The 22,999-nt window shown below is 39.6% G+C and overlaps 1 protein-coding gene across 2 annotated transcripts; it reads left to right on the top strand.

The window, feature by feature from the left end:
• The first annotated feature begins 4,301 nt into the window (after window positions 1-4,301).
• On the top strand, window positions 4,302-22,099 carry mier2 (mesoderm induction early response 1, family member 2). Of its 2 annotated transcripts, XM_074669039.1 has the most exons (13): window positions 4,302-4,374; window positions 5,583-5,748; window positions 7,773-7,886; window positions 8,009-8,120; window positions 11,349-11,428; window positions 14,301-14,370; window positions 14,539-14,690; window positions 15,000-15,081; window positions 17,419-17,513; window positions 17,597-17,727; window positions 18,019-18,155; window positions 18,711-18,808; window positions 19,738-19,870. In XM_074669039.1, exons 2-12 carry the CDS (start codon window positions 5,638-5,640, stop codon window positions 18,764-18,766), a joined length of 1,140 nt encoding a protein of 379 aa, XP_074525140.1. In that variant the 5' UTR covers window positions 4,302-4,374; window positions 5,583-5,637; the 3' UTR covers window positions 18,767-18,808; window positions 19,738-19,870. The 2 variants fall into 2 exon arrangements, with proteins under 2 accessions (XP_074525140.1, XP_074525139.1); XM_074669038.1 differs by lacking the exon at window positions 18,711-18,808 and having other exon boundaries at window positions 19,738-22,099.
• Window positions 22,100-22,999: the final 900 nt, after the last annotated feature.

Consider the following 22,999-nt stretch of genomic DNA (forward strand, 5'->3'; position numbering starts at 1 on the left):
TCGTCATCATCATCAGCATTTAAATCTAAAAGATCTGTTTGTATTTTTGTTTGTATGTTTTGTTATAAAATGTATCAAGTTAGATAAGTGAAAAAATCTTGTCATTTGAGGCATGTAATTAAATCTCTATATCATCAGCTGCAAGTTAGCAAAACTCCCATCTGAGGCACTGTAGGGCATCACCATGTCCAGGGAAATAGCATGAGCCCCTGCTGTCACCTCCCCAAAATTCAAAGCTACAGTCAGTTGATTTCACATTAAAGACAGGACTTAGGTTAAAAATCTATAATTTGTACCCTGCCTCTAACACTCTAAATCCAAAAATGCTCTTTTTGGTTTTGTTTCCATTAAATTATACACGCACTGTCTAACAGAGAGAAAATAAAAGTCAACCTTTGTTAGTTATGGCAAAAGTGAGTGATTTTGTTGTACCAGAAATATGACAGTTGCCTGCTCTGTTAGTTTTGGAATGAAGAATAAGCATCAGGTTTGGATCTTGGAATATATACATGTGTTGTGAGGAATAAGCATCTGAGTTTTTTAATGTCTGGGAGACATTTTTTAAATTCATTCAAAAAATGTGACATGACAGAAATACAAAGCTGTGATGCAGACATCACATATTGTTTACTTTCATAGAAATGTATGATAAACTTTGATATGTGCCTATATATTTGTATTTTCCATGTTGCTATAATCACTGCAAAGTTTTTTCAGACTTTGTTTGGGGCAAGGCATGTGTCTTTATGTTTTACAAGTACAATGTATAAAAATCAATGAACATGTGTTCACAGCAGACTGCTGAGTTTTATTTGTATTTATATTCTACACAGCTTTAAGTTGGTGCCTCCTTTAACCTCTTAAGACCCTGTGTCCTCATATGTGGAAACTACATTTCTGCCTCTCAGACTCATGATTCTTCATTTTTTAAAACTCACCGATTAGCCACATTTAGGGACACTGCCCACATCATCTTTAGCCACACCTATTTTTGTGTATAAAAAAAAAAACAACCCACAATGTATTTGAGTAAAATGACACTAACAAACAACTAAGGGAGAACTCATGACACAAATACTCAAACTTCCTGTACAAAGACCAAGTTTAGTCATTATACTCATCGGGGCTTACTCTCATCTCAAATAGCAAGATGAAATAAAAGTTGCACACCAGACAAAAGCTCAGGTCTTAAGAGGTTAAATTGCAGAAAAATACTTACACTTACACAAATACACATCAGTTTTAAAGGAAGGTGTAGGAGAAGATTCAGTCTGTCAAAACTGCGAGCAAACGCCAAAGAACTCCCAGACTGTCAAAAACACATTTATTATTGACACTACTGGAGTTTACTGAAACTTTTTCATAGCTGGCCTCTATGGTTTTGACCATATATTTTTTTATATTTTTTTTTGTACTGAGAAAAAGGAACATCAGAAGATTTGAATGTTTCCTCTTTGATGAAGTAACTTTAATAAGTTGTATGCTTATGTGCCAGGTGACCCAAAGTCCAAAAAGTCTCAACAAATCCCTTCTGTATGGACGGGCTGAACCCACTCCTGGATCAGCAGTGGTCCTAAAACCTTGCTCCTTTTTCAGTTTGAAAAGTGATGGAAGCAGCTGAAAAGTTTGAGAGGACCAGAGTAATATTTTCACACTGTGATGAACAGTTAAAGGTCTGAATGCTTGTGAGACTAAATTTGTTCTGTCCTCAACGTGCTCTCCCTGTGTCTCAGTCTTTCTTAGTAACTACTCTCTCTTCCTACGGGCTCTGGACTGCTTCTTTTCCTGAGTTAAAGTCACAAACTGAAGTGTGAAGAATTAAAACAACTAAAAAGGCATATTTGAGGATTGAAATGTAAAAATTCACTGACCCAAGGTTTAGTTCCTCATCGTTTGAATTCATTCAATCATTCCATGAAGTAGTAATCACTAAATGATACACCATTTTTCTGTTAGCACTATTGTTTACAAGGACAAGAACTTTTTTTCATCCTTCATTTGTAAAACAAATACGAATGCAAACTGGCACTCCGATGCTTTCCAAGAACAACAAAAATGTGTAAGGGTAGAAATCGTTGAGGAAAGGTCAGCTGTTGGAGTTTGTCTCAGATAAAAGTACCTATTCACTCTATAGCAACATTTGAATCATTCATATAAGCTTATGTGGGAAACACACTAGCGTCACATAGCGTATTTGCAAATGGCATTCCAGAAACTTGTGTTCATCACACCTGACCAAACAAAATTATGTAGAACGTAAAATAAATTTTTACCTGTCCTGAAAAAGGCACATTGCACAACACTTCCATCTTAGCCTCCTGTCTTCTCTTGTGTTGTTCATTTTGTGGTTGTTGGTTTACTGAAAAGCAAGACACAATAAAATAAATGTGTGGTCTGGTATAAAGTGTTCATTGTAGAGCTCAAATTGCACAGTGCATTACAACAAGGGGAAAACAAACTCTCAGTTGTTCTTTTTATGATCACCTTTGTTCCTATTCATGCTAAGTGACAGACTCAAAAACAGGGGGGTACAACAAGGTGTTGTTGCTTGTATGGCCCCACTCAAACCCTTTCACACAGGGAGTCATAAAGAGAGAAGAGGTCTCTTAATGAGGGAGGGACTGCCTGTTGATGAGCAATTCATAGACTGACCACACTCAGCCAGATTAACACCATGACCTCTCATTGGTTAACATAACCATTTTCATGAGCAGCATTTGTTAGATATACAGACTGATTTAAGAACAAAAATTGTGGTGGATGATGTGTCTTGTTACTATGAACGTGCTTGTTTGGTGTGCTGTGTTGACAGGTCAGCAAATATTTGTTTACCTGTCAGGTGTACACTGACACAAATGTGAATTAACTCCCAGTTTAGACCTTTTTTTAACAGTTAGCCTGTTGTCCATAAGTGTTGGCATTCTTGTAGGGTGGTGGCAAATATCAACGTACTTAAAAAACAAAACAGCTGTAGCTCAATCTCACTACTGACTTATTACTACCTCACACATGATCATACTCAAGAACACACACCCCTAATATGTCCACACATGGCTAAAAATAGACTAAACCTGACACAATTAGAAAATCCAGAGCATGCAGTAACTCCCCAAACAACAATGTGCTTTGTTCTGTTTTCTATGTGTGCTTTAGGCTTTTGTTGAACACAACCTGCTATACATTTTGACACAATAACTGAGGTGATGTTGACAACTGGGAAGTAGGGCGGCAAAAAATTACAGTTAGGCCTATCCTTTTTTCTGAAAGCTTTGAAAGCGTGTACTTTTTCTGTGTAATAATAATTTTTAGAGTTTTTTGCTCTAAGAGAAAAAATACATGTTTTGAAATCATGTAATTTTAGCAATTAAGTCCAAATTCAGTTTATTAATGACTGCATCAGTGAACCCCAACTATTCTTATCTATATTCACTTTATGTTGCAAAGTACAGACACATTTCCAAGAAGGTTCTGTTTCACTCCTACTAAAACTCAATTTTGGGTTGGTTTTCCTTACAATATGATTTATTAACTAATTTTTTAACTGGGGTAACATTTCAATATTTTTGCAGCTTATATTGTGGTGAAACCTCAAACATGTAGAGTCAATATTTTAAGTTGTACTCCATTGTTTCCCACAGGCCTCTCCCCCATTTTATTAGACTGATGTAAAAATGTTTGCTGTCTCCACATGCTTTTCCAAATGAGGCACATTAACTCAATCATCATCACATGATCAATGTGTGTTGTTGTTGATGCACTGTGTCACGTGTAGTGGTCAACATACATTAACTTTGCCTTTGGTGAGTCATGAGATCTAGAAACAGTCATTGGATGAGGACACAGTCTTTTACCTTTATCTCCTGTGACTATACCCTGTCCCCTCCCCTCCTCATAAACAGCACGGGCCTATAGCCCCCATGTGCTACCGTAAACATGATGCAGGGTGACACATGTGGTTTCCTCTCAGTGATACGTTCAGTGACAGCCTGTTGATGAAACACACGGCTGGCACAAGAATCAAGGGAAACAATATAAAATTAAAAATTAAAAGTGAACAGCAAATTATTCTAAATTTGGTTATTTTAAACAAACTTCAAGTCTGCTATATCTTTTTTTGAAAATAAAATATCACCATAACAGCGGAATTTAGAAGTTGATGCCGAAAACTTGTTAAAACTATGTTAATATTCTTGAACACCAGCAGGAGAGCAACAAAAGAGGGCAAATTAATTGTAAAAAGTCAATATAACTCAACACCTTGGTGTGGCTCACTCGCTGTTGCTGAATCGTTGCGGCAATAAACGGAGCTGTGCAGAGGAGCAGACCTACAACATCCGGGCAATAGGCAGCTTGCGCAGAAACGGAATGGCGGAGGTAAGTGAGCGAAAACGAGGAATGTAATGACCCGAATGATAGAGAAACAGGATCGTATTTAAGCCTTGTGTCAGCCCGTACAGTACACACGGCTGTCGATGCTTTCACTGGCTGTTGAACACCGCCCGAACGAGCCCCACTACGGGGGCATTTTGACCGGGAAGCGGAGGGAGAAATGGAGAAGCTCTCCAGCGTATCGCTGCTCTCCGCGTTCTTGGCTTTAAAGAGCCATTCCCCCTGCCTTGATAGTAAAGCCGGGGAGACAATAGAGAGCCCGGCGGGGTTTAACACGGTGGTGCTGAACTATTTCAGGTGTGTCCCGGCGATAAAGTGGATTGAGTGAAAAAGTTCGGGGACATGTCATGACTCGGTGGCGGTAAACTCTTTCGGAAATATTGAGAACTAGTTATTTCCTTCTTGCCACTCGTAGAGAGGCAGAGAGAGGAAGAGACGTTCAGCACCAAGTCACAGGAAAGCGCCCCTAGTCAGACAGACAGCGCCCGATGGGTTGGGAGAGGCACGTTGCATGAATATTTAAGCTTTCAACTAACTTTTATAACTTAGTCACACGTTTATGTGTCTTCAGATGTTTGATATTACTCTGTAGTTGTTACCACTCTATTTGAACTTGGGTGGGTTTGTTGTCATCTTTCACAGCCTGCCCTGTGAGCTACTACCCGAACTTTTTACACTTCTGTTTGCGGCCTGAAGTTACATGTCTTCATCCAGGAGTGAGTCATACTTTGACTTTATCCCTTTGCTCTGAAATTTACATGTAAGACATTCAGAAACTGAAGAAAAAAGGAATCTGTCCCGTATAAAACCTGTTTCTTTTCTGTTTTGATTTTAAAGATGCATCACAGCTAAAATAGATAAAATGTAACAAGTTGTGCAATTTTTTTTACAATAAGATTAAATGCATCAATGTTTGAAAACAGTGCGCCTGAAAATGAATGCACAACCCTTGAAGGTGTCACACTTGTTCCCTCATGCAGTCAAAAAGGGCGGTTTCAAAGTCAGGAGTCAGCTGATGTGTAATGGGATGAGCCTGGATCAGCCACTATCTGATCCCCCATGTTGTTTGTGTGTGCACGTGTGCCACAAACGCACACAGGAATGTGTTACCATTGTATTGCACCCTCCTGCTGTTTTAACATGACTTCACATGCATGTGTGTGAAAGAATAATGTGTCTCTGTGTGTCTGCAGGTTGGTGAAGAGCCCCTGAAGATAACTGTGGAGGTTGTGGCCTAGAGGAGAGCAGATGAGGAAAAGAGATGAAGGCCCTCAGCAGGAGAAGCAGAAGTTTCAACAAGCCTTAAAGGAGTTGGAGGTGAAATTTCACCCCATGAAGATGGCAACGCAGTCCCACACTGTACGCTCAAGTTCAGCTGTGTCTAAAAACATTAAAGTTAGTTGCTGTAGGATTTTAGAAGTTTGTGATGTAAAATTGAATATGGCATCTCAAAATTTGGATACACTCAAATATTATTTATTCAGCCAATTTCAGAAAAGTCTAATTACTTCTCTGCTTTTGAAAAAAACGTGAACAGTGCAGTATTTCATTAGTACATTGAGGGCTCTGATCACCTTGGTTAACTTTTTGTGGAGACATTATTGTGCATCCGGAAGGTATTCAGTGCTTCACTTTTTACTTTGTATGTTGTAGCCTCATTTAAAAATGGAATAAGTCAATTTGACTAAAAATAACTAGAAAAGCACTCAGAGAGCACAGACCTCCGCCAAGCATATTGTGATTGTCACCAACTCTTTAGTCCTACTTTAATGTTATACTCCCTTTCAGCAGACTGTCTGCTACAATGTGGTGTTAGTTGCAGGTTTGTACGATAATTTGTTTCCTGACAGTGTTGAAAATTATGATGGCCCAGTCCATATTTCATATTCCAGGAGTTATATATATATATGGAGTTATATACACATATGGTGAAAACATCCCTATCTCACAATAATGCAGAATCCTTTAAAAAAAGTCATGGGTCCAGACGGTGATCCAGATCACCTCCAAAATTTAATCACTTCTTCCTTATCCCATTTGGAACATTTCCTGTAAATTTCAGCAAGATACATTTTTTACTTTTTTAGTTGTGTTGTTCACAGACAAAAAACAAACAAACTCTCCCGAAAATATAACCTCCTTGACAGAGGTAATAAATTAAGACATCACATTCACTTTAGTATTAGCCTGTGCCACAAAACTCAAAATTGAGCTCAGGCGCATCCTGTTTCTACTGATCATCTTTGAGATGTTCTCACATCTTGATTGGAGTCTACATGTGGTAAATTCAGTTGATTGGACATGATTCAGAAAGGCACACACCTGTCTATATAAGGTCCCTTATTAGGTGACAGTGCATGTTAGAGCACAAACCAAAGCATGAAATCAAAGGAATTGCCTCTGAGAGAGGATTGTCTCGAAATCCGGGGAGAGGTACAAAAAAATTTCTGCTGCTTTAAAGGTCCCAATGAGCACAGCGGCCTCCATCATCTGTAAATGGAAGAAACTCAGAACCAACAGGACGCTTTCTTGAACTGGCGGCTCATCTAAACTGAGCAATCAAGGGGAAAGGGCCTTAGCCAGGAGGTGGTGAACCAAGATTCATGTCTTAGTTTTTTAGTCTCAATTTAATTGCAAACATTTCAAAAAGCTTTTTTACATGAAGGTATTAGGGGTTTTGTGTGTAGAAATTTGAGGGAAAAAATGAATTTATTCCATTTTGGTATGGGCTGTTACAAAAAATGTGGAAAAAGTGAAGTGTTTGAACACTTCCACGATGCACTGAAAACCCTTTACATGCATTTCTTCTCTCAAATTGAAGAAAAAAAATTAATGAGATGCTCTTTATGTTATTCAATAACTGTGTGATGTGTTCTTGAGGTTAAAGCCAATCACAACATAGACTGGCTCATTTCCTAAAATCACTAAATTGTCATGTCAGCTTTTCTTTTAACCGTGTGTTCTTATTGTTGTTGTTGTTTATTCTAAGTGGAAAGAATCTCAGTTGGTGAAATATAATTACGTTTAAAGTTAAGATGCAAACTTGTCAACTTCCACAGTGATCACCAACGCCATTGGGGAATTTAAGAACAGTCAAAACTTGGGGGGAATGCTTGAATTTCCTTTGCCAGAGAAAATCTGTCACAGCTTAAAGAAGTTCATTTTTAGATGCTTCATTCCCAAAAATGAAGAGAGGAAACTACGGCTAAGCACTGTTGTTAGTTTCACCGTCCTCTCCTGCATTTTCTAACAAATTCTGTTTAAGTGCTGTTAAAAACTTATTATCATGGTAAACACTGATGTATTTTGGTGGAGTGGTAGGACTGCTTGCAAGGAACGTGTAACCCACCTGTTGATGTCTCCCTCTGTTTCTGTGTCTGTAGGCTGGTGAGCTTCCTTTAGAGGAGCTGCTGGCTCTGTACGGATACACAGTATCAGATCCAGACAAGGAGACCTGTCACATGGCCACCAGCCTGCCAGACATGACACTTGACAAGGTGAGAGACAGCCCCGAGACTGCAAAAACAATTTGTTGATGTTTAGTCGTCTGTTTGTTTAACTGTTGTTTTCTTTGATGTACTGTTCTGTTTTGATGATATGAATTTGTTTTTTTTTCCAGGATCAGATAGCTGAGGATCTGTTCCCTGGGGAGGAGGAAGAACAGTCATCAGCTGACGATCTCACCCCATCGGTCACTTCAAACACCTCGGATCTGCTCCAGCGCCTCAAAGGTAATGCAAAAAAGAAAACAATACAAAAACAAGGTGTGTTTGAAAAATCTGGATCTTTATTTCTAATATATGGGACCTTACTGTGTCCTCAAATTTACTGCTCTATATCATCTTACTAAAAACTCAAGTTTTCTGAACTTGGAGAGTTTCCTTACTGCACTCAAGCTGCAATTTGAACCACAGTAAAGGTACTAATCCCACAAGTATCATAAAACATAAATTTGTGGCATGTTCATTCCTCTTTGTATCTTATAGATAATGGAGAGATGGACTGAACACAATTGCTCCAAAGGGTTTAAATAGGGATAAGCATTTTCTAAAATGTATTATTCTTGTTGTATATATATCACATTTTTATGACCCTGCACCTGCGATGGCTTTGACCAGAGGCATGTTTTTGCATTTCTTTGGATAATTGGAGAGTTTGGTTGTCAAAAGATAGAGTTGCAAGAAAAAAATATGTGAACCCCTTGGAGTTACCTAGATTTCTGCATAAATAGGTCATAAAATGTGTTCTGATCTCCATGCAAGTCACAACAAGACACAAACACAGTCTGCTTCAACCAATACCCCACAAATAGTCATGCGTTTTCATGTTTATATTGAACACACCGTGTAAACATTCACAGTGCAGGGTGTAAAAACTATGAAAACTACCAGGCTGATGACTTCTTCAGGAGCTGACTGAAGTCAGGAGTCAGCCAATGTGGAGTCCAACCGATGAGACCAGATTTGAGGTGTTGGTAAAAGCTGCCCTGTCCCTAAAATAACACACACTGGTTTTGAGTTTGCTATTCTCAAGAGGCATTGCTAGATGTGGCCTACGGCTCGCAAAAAAATCTCTACGAAGATCTACAATGAGGAATTGTTGAGTTGCATAAAGCTAGAGCCACAGCTGTCCAAAATAACCACTGCTGTTCATTTGACGTTTGCATAAGATCACCTGGATATACCACAGTACTGTGGATCAAATCAAATCACCAAATTAAACTTTATTTATCAAGCACTTTACAAACAAAATATGTAACTCAAAGTAATTTACAGTGCAGTTAAAAACAATCAAACATGCCACCCTTTGCCCACCCTAAAACCCACAGTCAATAGTTACATACACCCACCCAGAGCAACACACACACACACACACACACACACACACACACATACATAGATGAAGCTGATAAAGCTGAATACAGGTGAACTGATGGAGGATGCACCATTAGAGGGGCCGTCTGCACCAAGAGCAGAGAGCCGGCCTGACCACAAGCCATCATAGGAGGGGTATAGTAGACACCACCCTCCACCAAGGACCAATATGACAGGCCCCCTGCAACCACAGCCGACCACCACTCCCAGCGCAGGGGGCTCCCCAGAGGAAACACTGAGGGTAGCTAAAAATGAGAAAAGGATACATGAATAAGACAAGTCTAAAAAATAATGAAGGTGGATATGAATAAACATGAAATAAGAAACCTAGGGTACTAAAAGAATTGGAGATAATAAAAATAAATACTAACCAAAGGCTAAGCTAAAAAGGTGGGTCTTGAGCCTGTTCTTAAAAACATTACCTTTCTCTACGGCCCTGAGCTCCTCTGGCAGACTATTCCACAGGTGGGGGCCACAATAATGAAAAGATGCCTCCCCATGGGTGTGTGTCCTGACTTTGGGAATGACTAGTAGCCAGCTGCCAGAGGAGCACAGAGTCCGTGAAGGTTTGTAGGATAAAAGCAGTTCTGAGAGATAAGAAGGCCCAAGACCATCAAGACACTTAAAAAAACAAGTAAAAGAACCTTAAAACCAATCCTGAAGCACACGGGAGCCAATTCAGTGATTTAAAAACCGGTGTAATGTGAGCCTAGTCAGGACACGTGCTGCTGAATTCTGTAGTAACTGTAAAACCTGAAATATTCTTTTTGGGAAGACCAGAAAGCAGGGCATTGCAGTGGTCTATACGACTAGTAATAAAAGCATGTATCAGCGCCTGTGTTAGCCCGAGAGAGAATGGGGCGCACTCTGGCTATGTTCTTTGAATGATAAAAACTTAATTTTGTCATGTTTTTGATGTGTGGGATAAAAGTCAGCTCAAAGTTAAAGATGACGCCCAAGTTTTTCACTTTTGGTGATTGATTAAAAGACAGTGCCTGTAGTTTGAGTAAGAGTTTCTCTCTCAGCCTCAGTTTTGACTCAAGCTGGAGAAAATTTTCTGCCATCCAGGATTTGATATCATGATTGCAGCCAAAAAGAGCATTCATTGGCCTTATGTCTTCAAGAGACACAGAGATGTAGAGCTTTGTATCATCAGTGTAACTGTGGAAGTTGATTCCGTGTCTCCACCAAGAGAGGGCATGTAGAGGTTAAAAAGTACAGGGCCTAAAATCGAACCCTGAGGCACACCACATGCAATTTTATGGACTTTTGAGGAGCAGGTGTCCACACTGAACATGAATTTCCTGTTTGTAAGGTGGGACTAGCACTTAGATCCAGCAGAACCAACGCTGTCGCCTTTTGTCCAGCATAATTTAATCTATAATCATTTAAAAGGCAGTCTCAGTGATGTGATCCATCTTAAAACCAGACTGAAATTTTTCAAAAATATTGTGGTTGGCTAAAAATCCATAAGGTTGGATAAAAACTAGTTTTTCTAAAATTATACTTATAAATGGTAAGTGGGACACTGGTCTATAATTGTTAAAATCACCAGTATCTAAATTACTCTTCTTCAGCAGGGGCCCCAGCACTGCCCCTTTAAAGGCCAAAAGAAAAGACCCCAGTCTGAAGAGAGCAGTTTGTCATGTTTGAAAGCTCATCCCTAAAAGATCCATAAAATGACTTAAAAAATCAGATTGGAATAGGATCTAAAAGACATGTGGTGGACCTCACTGAGGAGAAAACCTTGTCAAGCATCTCAGCATCAACCAGGACAAAGTTGTGAAGTGTTTCCTCAGGTAAAAACAAAAATTTATGATCCAATTCATTCTGGAGTACATGCAAATCGCCGTACTAGAAACTCAGGCAGCAGACTTTGTGAAAATTAATATTCGTATCATTCTTTAATCTTTTGGCCATGTCTTTATTTTCTGGGTTTCACTTGAAATTGTGAAGTTTTTAAGATTTATTTTTAGAATAATGTTTGATTAAAAAAAACTGTGACTATCAGAAAAAAGCATTCAAAATATTTCTAGAATCTTTGAAATGATTGTTACAGCTTTCATCTTACATTTTATCCCTCAGGTGAAGACAAAGACACACTAGTCAGCTCATCAGATGAAGACTCTGACGATGTCTCTATTCCCTCCAACGAAGAGCACAAGGTAAGCAGCTGTGGACAAAAACCTGTGATCACTGGACCCTTTGGAAACACAGAGAAGTCAACTTTAAAGCGATACTCCGGGATGGAACAAGTTGGGTCCTATCACAAGGTTTAAGGCAGAAATTACCCCTACAGCAGTGTTTTTGTGCAGCAGAAGCCCAGGGCGCACGCAAAATAAGGCTCTAGTTCTCATCATGTCTCTTCGTCCTGGCAGACTACCTGCGTTTGTTTATATCTGGCACGTCGCGCACGGACTGATACACTAAGGGGCGAGCACCTCGTAGCCAGCTGTGGCTCTGCAGCGGAGGGAGCGCCGTTTTATGACAGGATGAGAACTAGAGCCTTATTTAGCGGTGTTTTTGTGTGAAAGTAATGTGCTGAATATTCTCTAGATAAAGCGTGAATGCAGACAGATATCAGATTTTTTCAGTGGGGGTCCATTTATTTGTGTTTTTGGTCAAGTAAAATATGGCCACGTCTGAGTGCAGAGGAAACCGGCAGAGGAGCAGGGAGGGGGTGTTTGGTGCGAGTGCTCTGGGCTTCTGCTGCACAAAAACACTGCTGTAGGGGTAATTTCTGACCTAAACCTTGTGATAGGACCCAACTTGTTCCATCCCGGAGTATCACTTTAAATCTGAGGCCTTTTAAAAAACAAATATTGCTTCCTTGTTCCTTATTAAAAATGCTTTCGTCCACACACAGCGGGCAAATCCACTGAGTGCAGCTTGAGGCTTTTCAAACCCATATTTGGCAGTTTTATTCAGACGTAAAACTTGTGCCAGCCAATCAGAATGAGCCCCTGATATTCAGCTGTGACGTTCAAGAACTGAAAACTCTATAACCAGCCTCAACACGAAACCATGAAACCAGAGTTTTCCAATATCTTCACTTATGCTGGAGTTTTCAGAACGCATTGTTTTTAGTGACATAAAACTGTTTTTGTGTGGACAACAGGCATAAAAATATAAAAATTAAAAATTAAAGTATAAAAATGTGTGCAGTTTCTGAGATACCTGGCTATGTAAGGACATGGCCTTAATCTGACACATTCAATATACTGAACATTAAAGGACAGTTTGGTATCATAGTGGGAGAGGAAAGTGCTCCAAGTACCTGCAGAAAATGGTTCAGCAAAAATTCTGACTTAAATGAAATCTTCACAAAAAGGTGTATTGATCTCTAAATGAGGATCTTCCCATTTCTTCTTGCCCCACACTTTTTGATGTGGTAGTTCCTTCACATTGGGCAGACACATGAATGGCACAGTGAGAAGTTCTTGGCTCCAAACTGCTGGACTAACTGTACTAAGTAACCCCAAGACACTGGACTTCATTTCTACAGGGTGGGCCAGAAAGATTTACGCATCGTACATTTCTATTTTGTTTTCTTAGCTTTAGTCGTAGAAACTTAAAATATTGGATAGTTTCTCTTAAAAGGCATAGCTTTTGATGTACCTGAGTTCATTTGTTTACTCCTAATGATTGTCGAGTACGGCATCGAAAGGTAAGCGAGACCAGATTGTGGCCTTGAAGGAGGCTGGACTGACAACAATGTAAATCATGAAAAAGGTGAATGTTTGTCGTAAGACTGTCTACAATGTCATGAAACGATACAAGGAGACTGGAAATACCACCGGCAAGCCAATCCCTGGAAGAAAACGTTCAGTCCGGACCAAAAGGGTTGTTGAGATGGTGAGGAAGAGAATCCAAAGGAATCCTCTCAGGAGCATGAGGGCAACAGCAAAGGAAGTGAACATCTCAAGAACTTCACTGAGAAGAATCATCAAACAGGATCTCAAACTGAAAGCACTAAAAATGCAACACAGACAACTGATTTCAGCCGCTTCTAAGAAAAAACAGCTTGACAGGGGAGAAAATGATGCTGCAGGAGATCCACAGACAAAGTCCTGGTTTGGTCTGATGAGAAGATCTTCACCGTTCAGGCAGTGGTCAACTCACAGAATGACAGGGTTTATGCTCATAGTGTACAGCACCTACCTGAAGGCTGCAGAGCTCATTTTCATCATCAGAAGCCAGCTGGAGTCATGGTGTGGGCTGCTGCTGCATCTGATGGCTCAAAGTCTCCTTTGGTCTTCATTCAGGAGGGTGTGAAAGTGAACAGCCAGGTGTACCTTCAAATGCTTGAAGAAAGAGTGTTGCCTTGGTGAACCAACGCGTTTGGAAACCAGTATGTCTTCACACAAGATGGTGCAGCAGCTCACACATCCAATGTCACACAGGCGTGGTGCAAGCAGCACTTTCCTGGCTTCTGGGACAAGAACATGTGGCCTCCATCAAGTCCGGACATCAATCCAATGGACTTTGTGATCTGGTTTATCCTGGAGAGGGAGGTCTGAAGAGTATCTGACAGCAGTGTCACCGCTTTGAAGACAGCTCTGATGAAGTCATGGTCAAAACTTGATGCAGAGACAGTGCAGCGCTCATGCCAGGCAGTGCCAGGTCGTCTCCAGGATATGATAAAGGCAAAGGGCGGCCATATTGAGATGTACATCTTTTTGGTGACAGAGAATAAAGTATAGAAACTGTGTTCAATGTTTGTTATGTTTGTCTGCAAGCATTTTTGGATAGTGCGGAAATTTTGCGATAGGTAAATCTTTCTGGCCCACCCTGTACACCAAAGCCACAAGCCACACATTCATCTATTTAGTTTGGCATGAAAAAAGATGGCACCCATGGAAATATTGTCAAGGCAATGATTTACTGAAACAAAACCACATGGATTCCCAAAATAAGTTGGTCTCTTGGACCTCAGACTGTCCTAGTGGTTTTTGAGATCACTGTGTTGCTCAGATTTTGACTTAAAGGTCCACACATTTCAAGATTATGATTCTCTCTCTTTGGTTTCCTTCTCAGGAAATCATGGTGGGCTCCATGTACCAGGCAAAAATCCCTCCACTTTGTCCATATACCTGCCAAGAAAGAGGTTAGTAACTTCATAGATTATCTCCCTGCTGTTTTATGAAATTATATTCTTCATGTTGTGTGAACCTGTTCTCCTTAATATCTTATATTATTATTATTATGGTCCATCTCCTCCCCTCTCCAACCACTCATTTGTCTTGACTTCCTTCTTCTTTCTTTGTTGTTTCAGCCTACAGCAGTGAGGACCAGTTGCTGTGGAAGCCAGGTGTCCTTCCTGTGCAGGAAGTGGAGGAGTTCTTGTTGTATGTGCAGAGATTGCGTAGCCAGGAGGGAGCAGCATGCTTACAAACACAAGGAGACACTGTCCAAGATAATGAACAGGTCCGGTAACTAAAAACGGCAAAGTATGATGTGCTGAGCCATAAAAATGATTTGTAGTTTGAATGTGTTGAGGAATGGAGGAAGGTTATGTCAAGTTGCGTTGAGAGGCAAACTTAACTCACACATAAACTTTATGAAAAACATAGTTCAACTAAATGCACTCACCAATGCCTCCTGCTCTGACCAGTCTTTGACAGAAAAAAAGCAAGTCTTTAGCTCTTAGGTGGTATGACTCCTGACTTCAGGTTTTCCAGGTACTGTTAATTAAAAAGAGGTAAATCTAACCTGATTGCTTTCTTTGATCCTCAGGCGCTGTATGAACTAGTGAAATGCAACTTCAATGCAGAGGAGGCACTGAGACGATTACACTTCAACGTGAAAGTTTACAGTGGTGAGAAACTTTCTGATGCACTTTTCCTTAACTAATACTCCTCAAAAACTGTCAGCAGTGGCACAGACTGATAGATAAAATGATACAGTAAATAATAACATTTTTAGTTAAATCACATTTTTAAATAACTCCTTGCTGCTGACTCAGATGGATTTTATTTGAGCCAAGCAATGACGGTCTGTGGGAGGATATCATAGCCTTTTTGAAAGACATTTGGTCGTCTACAAATTTAAAGAACACTTAGGCTGTGTCCAAAATCACTCCCTATTCACTATATAGTAAATACGCCATTTTGTAGTGCTGTCCGAAATCTGTGTGTGCATAGTCATTCACTATATAGTCCACTCAATGTATCACCCAATGCATTGTGAAAAGTTGTGTATTTGTGATGCTCACTATATGAGCAATATATACCATTATGCATTGTAGTTCAAACAGAAGAAATGACTGATTACATGATTAGTGATAAGATGAAACAACATTAAAAACTGTCAGAGAATAACACTTATCTCTCCGTTTAACTTTTGGACAAGCTCGTCTCACAACTTCGAGCAGAGAAACAAACAAACACGGACGTTAGCCGCTAAACCGTTCATCGTGGGTGATGCATTCACTGGACCTTGTAATTCTCAAACACAGGATAAGTTCCGCGCAAATATACAGTTTTTTTTTCAAAAAAAATCGTGCAATAAATGTTTCTATCATATTTGGCTGCTGTGGAAAATACGCAAAGTATAAAATCAGTTATCGCTGAAATAAATACTGTTTTGCAGTGTTTCAGAAAAGTTATAACTGTAAATCCCCAGCAATCCGTGAGCGGTGGGAGAGTAATTACATCACTGCCAGCGGCTGGCGAGTGAGTGAGTGGTGTCCGATATGTTGTTTTTATTTAGCTGATGTAGTTGACTATATAGTCAACAGGGTGTCTGCGGGGTCTTAAAGTATTAAAAGTTGATAAATCAATTTTGGGAAAATTAAGGCCCTTAAAAAGTATTAAAAAGTCTTTAATTGTGGTTTTATGAGGCATTAAGTTTCATAGGTATTCAAGCTTTGACCCCAAAAACATCCATGAATATTTATTTTCCTCCTTGCAACTGTCCCCTGATTGGGACGTTCAACATTCAGCCGATAAAGTTCTAAAATAGAAAAGAATAGAAAAGATTAGAGTTACTTTATTGATCCCAAACTGGAAAATTGTTGTGTCAACAGCAGAAATTGATGGAGTCAGTAGAAAAATACAAAAATTAAAAAGAACAAAATTAAAAAAATACATAAAACTCTAGTTACAATAAAATACAACAATAAGGATTGTGAGCGGTATAAACACCAGCTTTAAATTAACGTCATTTCTAGTTTCATAAAGAGAAATTAAATACAACATTAAAGCAAATCACACTATCTCCGGCACCTCTCCTAAATTTTAAAAATGATTAAATGATTTCTCATTTTCTTCAGCAAGTTGGCCTCGAATAACTGCTGTTTCTTGTTGTGGGAGTGTCGACTTGTTCTTTCAAGCTTTATTCCTTCTTAACTTACATCATTTCTGTAAAAATGTAAACTACAACTGTTAAAAAGTGGATGCCAACAACAACTGAAAGTTGCGATAAAGTCTTAAAACTTTTTTAAAGGTTTTTGAAAAGGTCTTAAAAAGGTATTGAAATCAACCTCAGGATTTTAGCATATACCCTGAGTCCACTACATGTAATTCACTACACAGTGAATAGTGAGTAGGGAATGAGTGAATGATTTTGGACACAACCTTAGAGTTGCATGTTTCAAAACTCAGTGAAGTAGAGTTGCACATGCAGGACATGAGCACTCTCCTCCCACAGCTTTGGAGTCTTGAGTTCAATCCTTGAGTTCAATAATCTGCAGAGCACAATGATCCCATGTGTGAGAACCCATATTGGTGAATCTGTTGGAGGACACTGCAAACTATAATTTTTATCAGATACCGTGTCAGTTCAACTCCAGCTGCTCCTTGGCTCCACAGCAGAGGAGCAGCTCGCTGAGCTGACCTCCTGACCTCTTGTTCAGCCACGAGGCTTCAGTTTAAATCCAAGATCTTTGTTTGGATTGGAGTGGATAAACTACCCACTGCTATGCCAGAGAGCCTTGGCTGCAGCCCTTTTACCAAATCACCTTTGACTCTATCCATAGTGGACTTAATAAAAACAAAATTCAGGTCAAATGTGGACGTCAAGTGCTGAAGTTAAAGCTCCACTTTGTGATAGCACAAATCCATGGTAATATATGACGGGTTAAGAAAAATTAAAAAGAAAAAGTTTTAAAAATCCCAAACTTGAACTCAAATTTCTGCCTGTTTTATTTCCTTAGAGGAGCTTTGTGCCTGGAGTGAGGAGGAGTGTAGGAGCTTTGAGCAGGGTTATCGAGTTTACGGGAAAAACTTCCACCTTATTCAGGCTAATAAGGTGAGTATTCATGATGATGACACAAGAAGAAGTTTTTACTTTTCAAACCTGCCTGATGGAAAACTTTTCCCTCTCTTCCTTAGGTACGAACACGCTCTGTTGGGGAGTGTGTGGAGTATTACTACATGTGGAAGAAGTCTGAACGCCATGAGTACTTCACCCAACAGGCCACCAGGCTCAGCCGCAGGAAGTACAACCTGCAATCAGGGAGCATGTGAGTACTTACAAAAGAAACATTTGACAAATTACGTTGAAGTCACTCTGAATGGTAAAAGTGTGGATGAATATTCCCAGGAAGAGGGGTCAATCTTAAGCCAACACATCCAGGGTTTGTTTACTGGCATGTAAGTCTTCAAACAGGCTGCATTTAGGAATGTGCAGCCCAGTCTTGGCTCTTTGTGTGTTCAGTCTGAAAAATGTATTTTGAAGTTTTTCCACCCACTCCAGCTTTTCACTGTCAATGCACAGTCTTGTTTTGTGACAGTGTTTGTGTTGTGTGTTGCAGGGAGGATGGAGAGCAGGATGGGGAAGTTGGGGATCTTGAAGGTAGCAACAATTCTTCAGGCTTGTTGTCTCACAGCTCTACCGGGCAGCTCGAGTCCCCATTACCTCCACAATCAAACCTGGACGTGGAAAAACAAGGTAACATTTACAGGTGTTGTCCACCTGATGGTTGGTTTGAATACCTGGATGTGGTGCTCCAGGACAGTGCGTTTGTTATTTCACAGATGACCAGAGCAGATAATAATGATACGAGGATCAAAGCAATAAGACCTTGAATTTTTATCATCTTTATCAAACGTGTGCAGTATAAGGCAGAACAAGTTTTTAACACTTTGCTCTACACATGAGGTGAAACAATCCCAAACACAGAGGGCCTTAAACATTCAGTGAGCTGTGGATCTCCATCCATCTGTCTTTTTTTTTATTGAACCATTCACATAAAATGTCAAACGTGTTTAAAAATTACATTGTGTTTTTATTTTTGCCAACTGTATGTTTTTTGTTGATTACATGGTTTGACTTTATTTTGTCCTCACATATTCCTCACAAACCATATTTACATTTGTCTCCCCTCCTTTGTTTTCCTGCTACTTTCTTGCTTTCTGTGTGTGTCCTGTTGTGTTTGTGCATGGCTGTATGCATGTCTACATCTCTGTGTTGCGTGCATGCACATCTGTGGACATGGTACTCCAGAGGATGAGGGCCGTCCACGGCGCAGACGGACTCCCCGCTTTCTATTAAAGCCATGAACTCGGTCCAGACAGGCCACAGATAGCAGGCTGGGCCTGCAGGTAAATAAGGCAAAACTGATTGGGAACAAGCTGCTTTAACTTGACTGTTTTTGACAATCAGAGGTGGAAAGTGACTCCTAACATTTTCGGAAGTTCCTGTTGTTGAATACTGTTTGAGTAGTTTTCAGTTTCAGTGGCAAAGTTTCTCTACCTCTTAACTTAAGTTGCATCTGTTGCTGGGTAAAACAAAAAGAAAGCAAAAACGAAACAAGCTTAGCTGTGCTGAAATCACAAGAAGAAATACTTCTCGTGAAGTTAGTTATCCAGTCTCGGGTTCCTCCTCCAGCAGCAGCACCTCTTTTTAACTACAGTAAGGTAGACAAGAAACCACAACCTGAGCTTCATCAGTGTGAGCCGTCCTCAGAGCTGGACAACTTACAGGAGGCTCTATGACCCCATGTAAGGAGCTGTCCATGCGGAAAAACGCAACAAAGGTGCTCTGTAACTCCATCAAGAGGTGTCAATAAAATCCCTTCACACCAATAAATAGTCCTCCGTTGGTTATACTTCAACTATAAGAACTCAGTACTTAAAGTTTGAACAAACAACTTTTTATTTATGATAAAGTGCTGTTGTATACAGCCATATTACCTCTAAAGACCCACCTGTTCTTGTCCTTGGCCTTTGCATGAGATAAAATTAATTCAAGTATTTTTTATTTTTACCAAATCACCACATTTAAAATATTTAAAGTTGTTATCGTTCACAATGACCAAGTGAGGAGCCACTTTGATTTTTGTTTTCTGCCTCTAAGGCTCCATAAACTTCACTTTTTCCATCACAGTGCAACATATTATGCTTTTAAGCTCAGTTATTTGTTAACTTACAGTGTGTACACATTATTAGAGATAAAGAAGCAGTAGCAGATTGCAGGACAGGAGTGGAGGAAATTTAACATGTAATTTTCATCCTCCTCTGCGCCTGTCCAGATGGTGAGCTGGTGATGGGGCTGTCAGACCTGTGTGGGGACAGATGTCCTCAGCAGCTGTTTGCCTGTCCCTTCTCTCTCCTGCCCATGAGTGACCTGAGGGATCCTGGCTCGGGTACCTCCTGTCCCTCAGCTCCAGTTCAGCTCCTGGCCCAGTCGTCCCCTCAGACTTCCCTGTGGGCCTGCGGGAGTCCTCCATCCTGCCATGACGACCCTCACCTCCCAGGCTCATGCTTCTACCAGCTGCATATGTGTGGTGGACCTTACGATAGCGAGGGTCGTGACTGTAGTGCAGCGGGAGGTGGGACTGTCCCCCCCTGTGAGCTGCAGGTGGAGTTCAGCCTGCCTCTGGCCTCCCCTCCTTCACCTGCTGTCCTCCCATCACACTTCCAGGCGTTTGGCAGTCTGCTGCACCCCTCTCCCGTCCAGCATCCCCGCTCTATCACACAATGAAGGCTTGTGGGGAAATCTGAACTGTCTGTGTGGTACTCTTAATGGTTTGCCCTGAGATTTTGAACAGTAAAGGGCATGAAGTGCTTTATCCAGCTTGGTGAAACTGGTGGACGTACTACCTGTGTAAGGGAGTCACAGGTCAGTCTGAACCCTCTTTTTAAACTGGGACACTTGAACCCTCTGTCTGTTGTTAGCCAATGTATTTAAATCTTTACTTTCATGCATTGATGATGTGTTTATTAACAGTTTATTACCACAACCTGCAGCAGAGCAGCAATCTGTTGTAATCAGTTCATTTCTATAGCAGCTCGGTGAGTGCAGGTGATGGGAGCTTAAGAGTTCATCGAAGCAGAGAAGCATCGTGAACAACAGCTCTAACTACTGTTGCTTTTAACGTAAACTCATCATGATGTGGAAGTTAGTCTTCAACTCACCGTTCCTCAGAGAGCCAATCACTTCTTCTTAATGTACATTCAGCAGATTGCGACCTGTCTCTGTAAACAGTGATTTCTTTTTTTTTGGCGTGAAATAATCACTGAGTGAAACTTTTTTCTCCTAAACATTTTTTAATTGTTAATTTAAACATTAAGGTTAAATGTGCTTGAATAAGTCTGAAATTGTCTCTCCAATGTCATCCTGTTATGTTATCTTTTGATAGCACTTCCAGCCTTTTTCACTCCTCCTGTCTGGAAATATTTTACAGAAGTGTCATTTTTGAAGCTGCCATGTTACTGTGACATGTGTTTTCTTGCTTCTGCTTTTTTTGGAATATTTCTTTGTTGTTCTTGATTTGAAGATTTACAGAGATGAGGTAACATGCTTTTTTCATATCTGATCATGTTTTGTCTTGGTTTTTTTTTTTTTTTTGACTGATGTAGCACCAGTAAGAATTGGTTTAAGTTTCAGATTATGAATGAAATCAATTATATGAATTCAAAATGTACAGTGGAAACATAGGTAAGTGTCAGCATCACAGGTTCTGCAACTGCAGTGATCTTGTAGTCTGTTAAATACTCAATTAGTAATTCATACTCACAATAGGCTTCCTACATACAGTTGTTTGATTAAGACAACAAAAAAATATTTATTTTGGCATCACAGCAATTCAAAGAGTTTCACAAAAAAACACAAAACAAAACAAAATGAGGAAAGACAACACAGCACAGTCGCAAGTTTAACTGTTTATTTATAGCATTGATCATTTTTAGTCAGTTAATGCAACAGACCCAACTTTATCAAGAATTAAACTCACATAATCTGAAAGGTTTCCTTCACTGACCTCTGCCTGACTTAATGCATTGTCTCTAATTGAACTTACTGAACACTCTCACATGTGGTCATACATTAACATGTCTCATAATATATTTGAAAAAACTGCATAATAAATTCTCAAAGATTTTTGTACAGGTGTTACTAAAAGAGTCCATTTAGCCCTTTCTCATCATCTGTAGCTGTCAACCCGTCTCTCTTTTTTTTTTCGTTAGAATAACAAATTCTGTGTGTTAAGTCAAAATACTTCCGTTTTCTTTTTTTTCTTCACATGTATTTTAATCACATGGAGGAACAACCTGTAGCTCCACATTCCTCCCTCCATCTGTGACGATATTTATTTCATGTTTCAGTCTGTAAATGTTGGAGCTCGTCCTGTACTCTGTGTTAAAAGCCAAGATGGTTTCCAATCAACGTTTGTTTGCTTGGTCTTTGCCTGTTTACATGAGGGTTCACAACACGACCATGAAGACAGGAAAAGGCGCTGAACCACTGCCTTTTATTAACTTTTTTTTTTTTTTTGCTTTTGCTCTTAGCAATTTCTATTTTGACCTGCTTCTTTTTTGTTTTTAATTATATTTTGTTAAAAAAAAAGAAGAAGAAAAATAAAAAATAAAATGATCATGTGGTAAATATTTTGTTGTGTTGCTGCTGTAGTAATTATTTGAAAGCTGGTTTACTGTCTGTGCGTTAATTTGATAATAATGCATTATATTTAAAATACACTTTACATTTCATACAAATCTCATGATTAGCAGTGTCATATAAGCAGTTCAATTATAAAAATTTTATCCGGAAGTGAAAGCTGATGAATTTTGGGTTAGTGTTGATTTTAGAGACCTACGTAGGACTGACAAAACCCTACTTTCTGTGAATAGTAAAACTAATGTATGAGCTTTTTTACTCAGGTTATTTTTGGTTTTATGGTTTTTGGTCACTTACACAATCACCACAGGGGGCACTTTAAGTAAACTGGCAGGTGAATACTACAAGAAGGGCACAGGTGAAGTATTGTTTTGGGAAACAGGAAGAGCACATGGTTTTTTACCGCTAGTCCTCAGGGTTCAAACACATAAATGAAGTGTATGTTTCCTGTGGATGAATAAATTAAAGAAACAATGCTACCAAAGTTTGGGATTAAACATTCTTTAAGAATCACGTCAAAAACACCTCACTCCTGTACCCAGACTGTGACAACAATCTGGACAGATTGATTTTATCTGACTTGATGTTGTCACATTGCATAAATCTTTTATCTTTTAAATTTCTTCCTTAATAGTCCTTCAAAAGACTTGTGCATGCTAACTGTTTTCATGGACTTCTCATATGAAGATAGCAAACACAACAGCACCTGAAGGCATCTTTAACAGACCAATACTCTCCCCGAAGAAGGTCAGATAGAATCTCTACAAACACTCAGTAAATGATCATTTTTAATCAATAACACTGATATTGTCTTGATTTACCAGTGTAAATTCACTTTTAAATGACATAAAAATAATAACACAATGAGGAACTTTTGATTTATGTTGACCAGGGCA

This window comes from Halichoeres trimaculatus, unplaced genomic scaffold, assembly GCF_033239565.1.
Source record: "Halichoeres trimaculatus isolate MK-OKI-2021-1 unplaced genomic scaffold, fHalTri1.1 fHalTri1_scaffold_4, whole genome shotgun sequence".
NCBI classification, from domain to species: domain Eukaryota; kingdom Metazoa; phylum Chordata; class Actinopteri; order Labriformes; family Labridae; genus Halichoeres; species Halichoeres trimaculatus.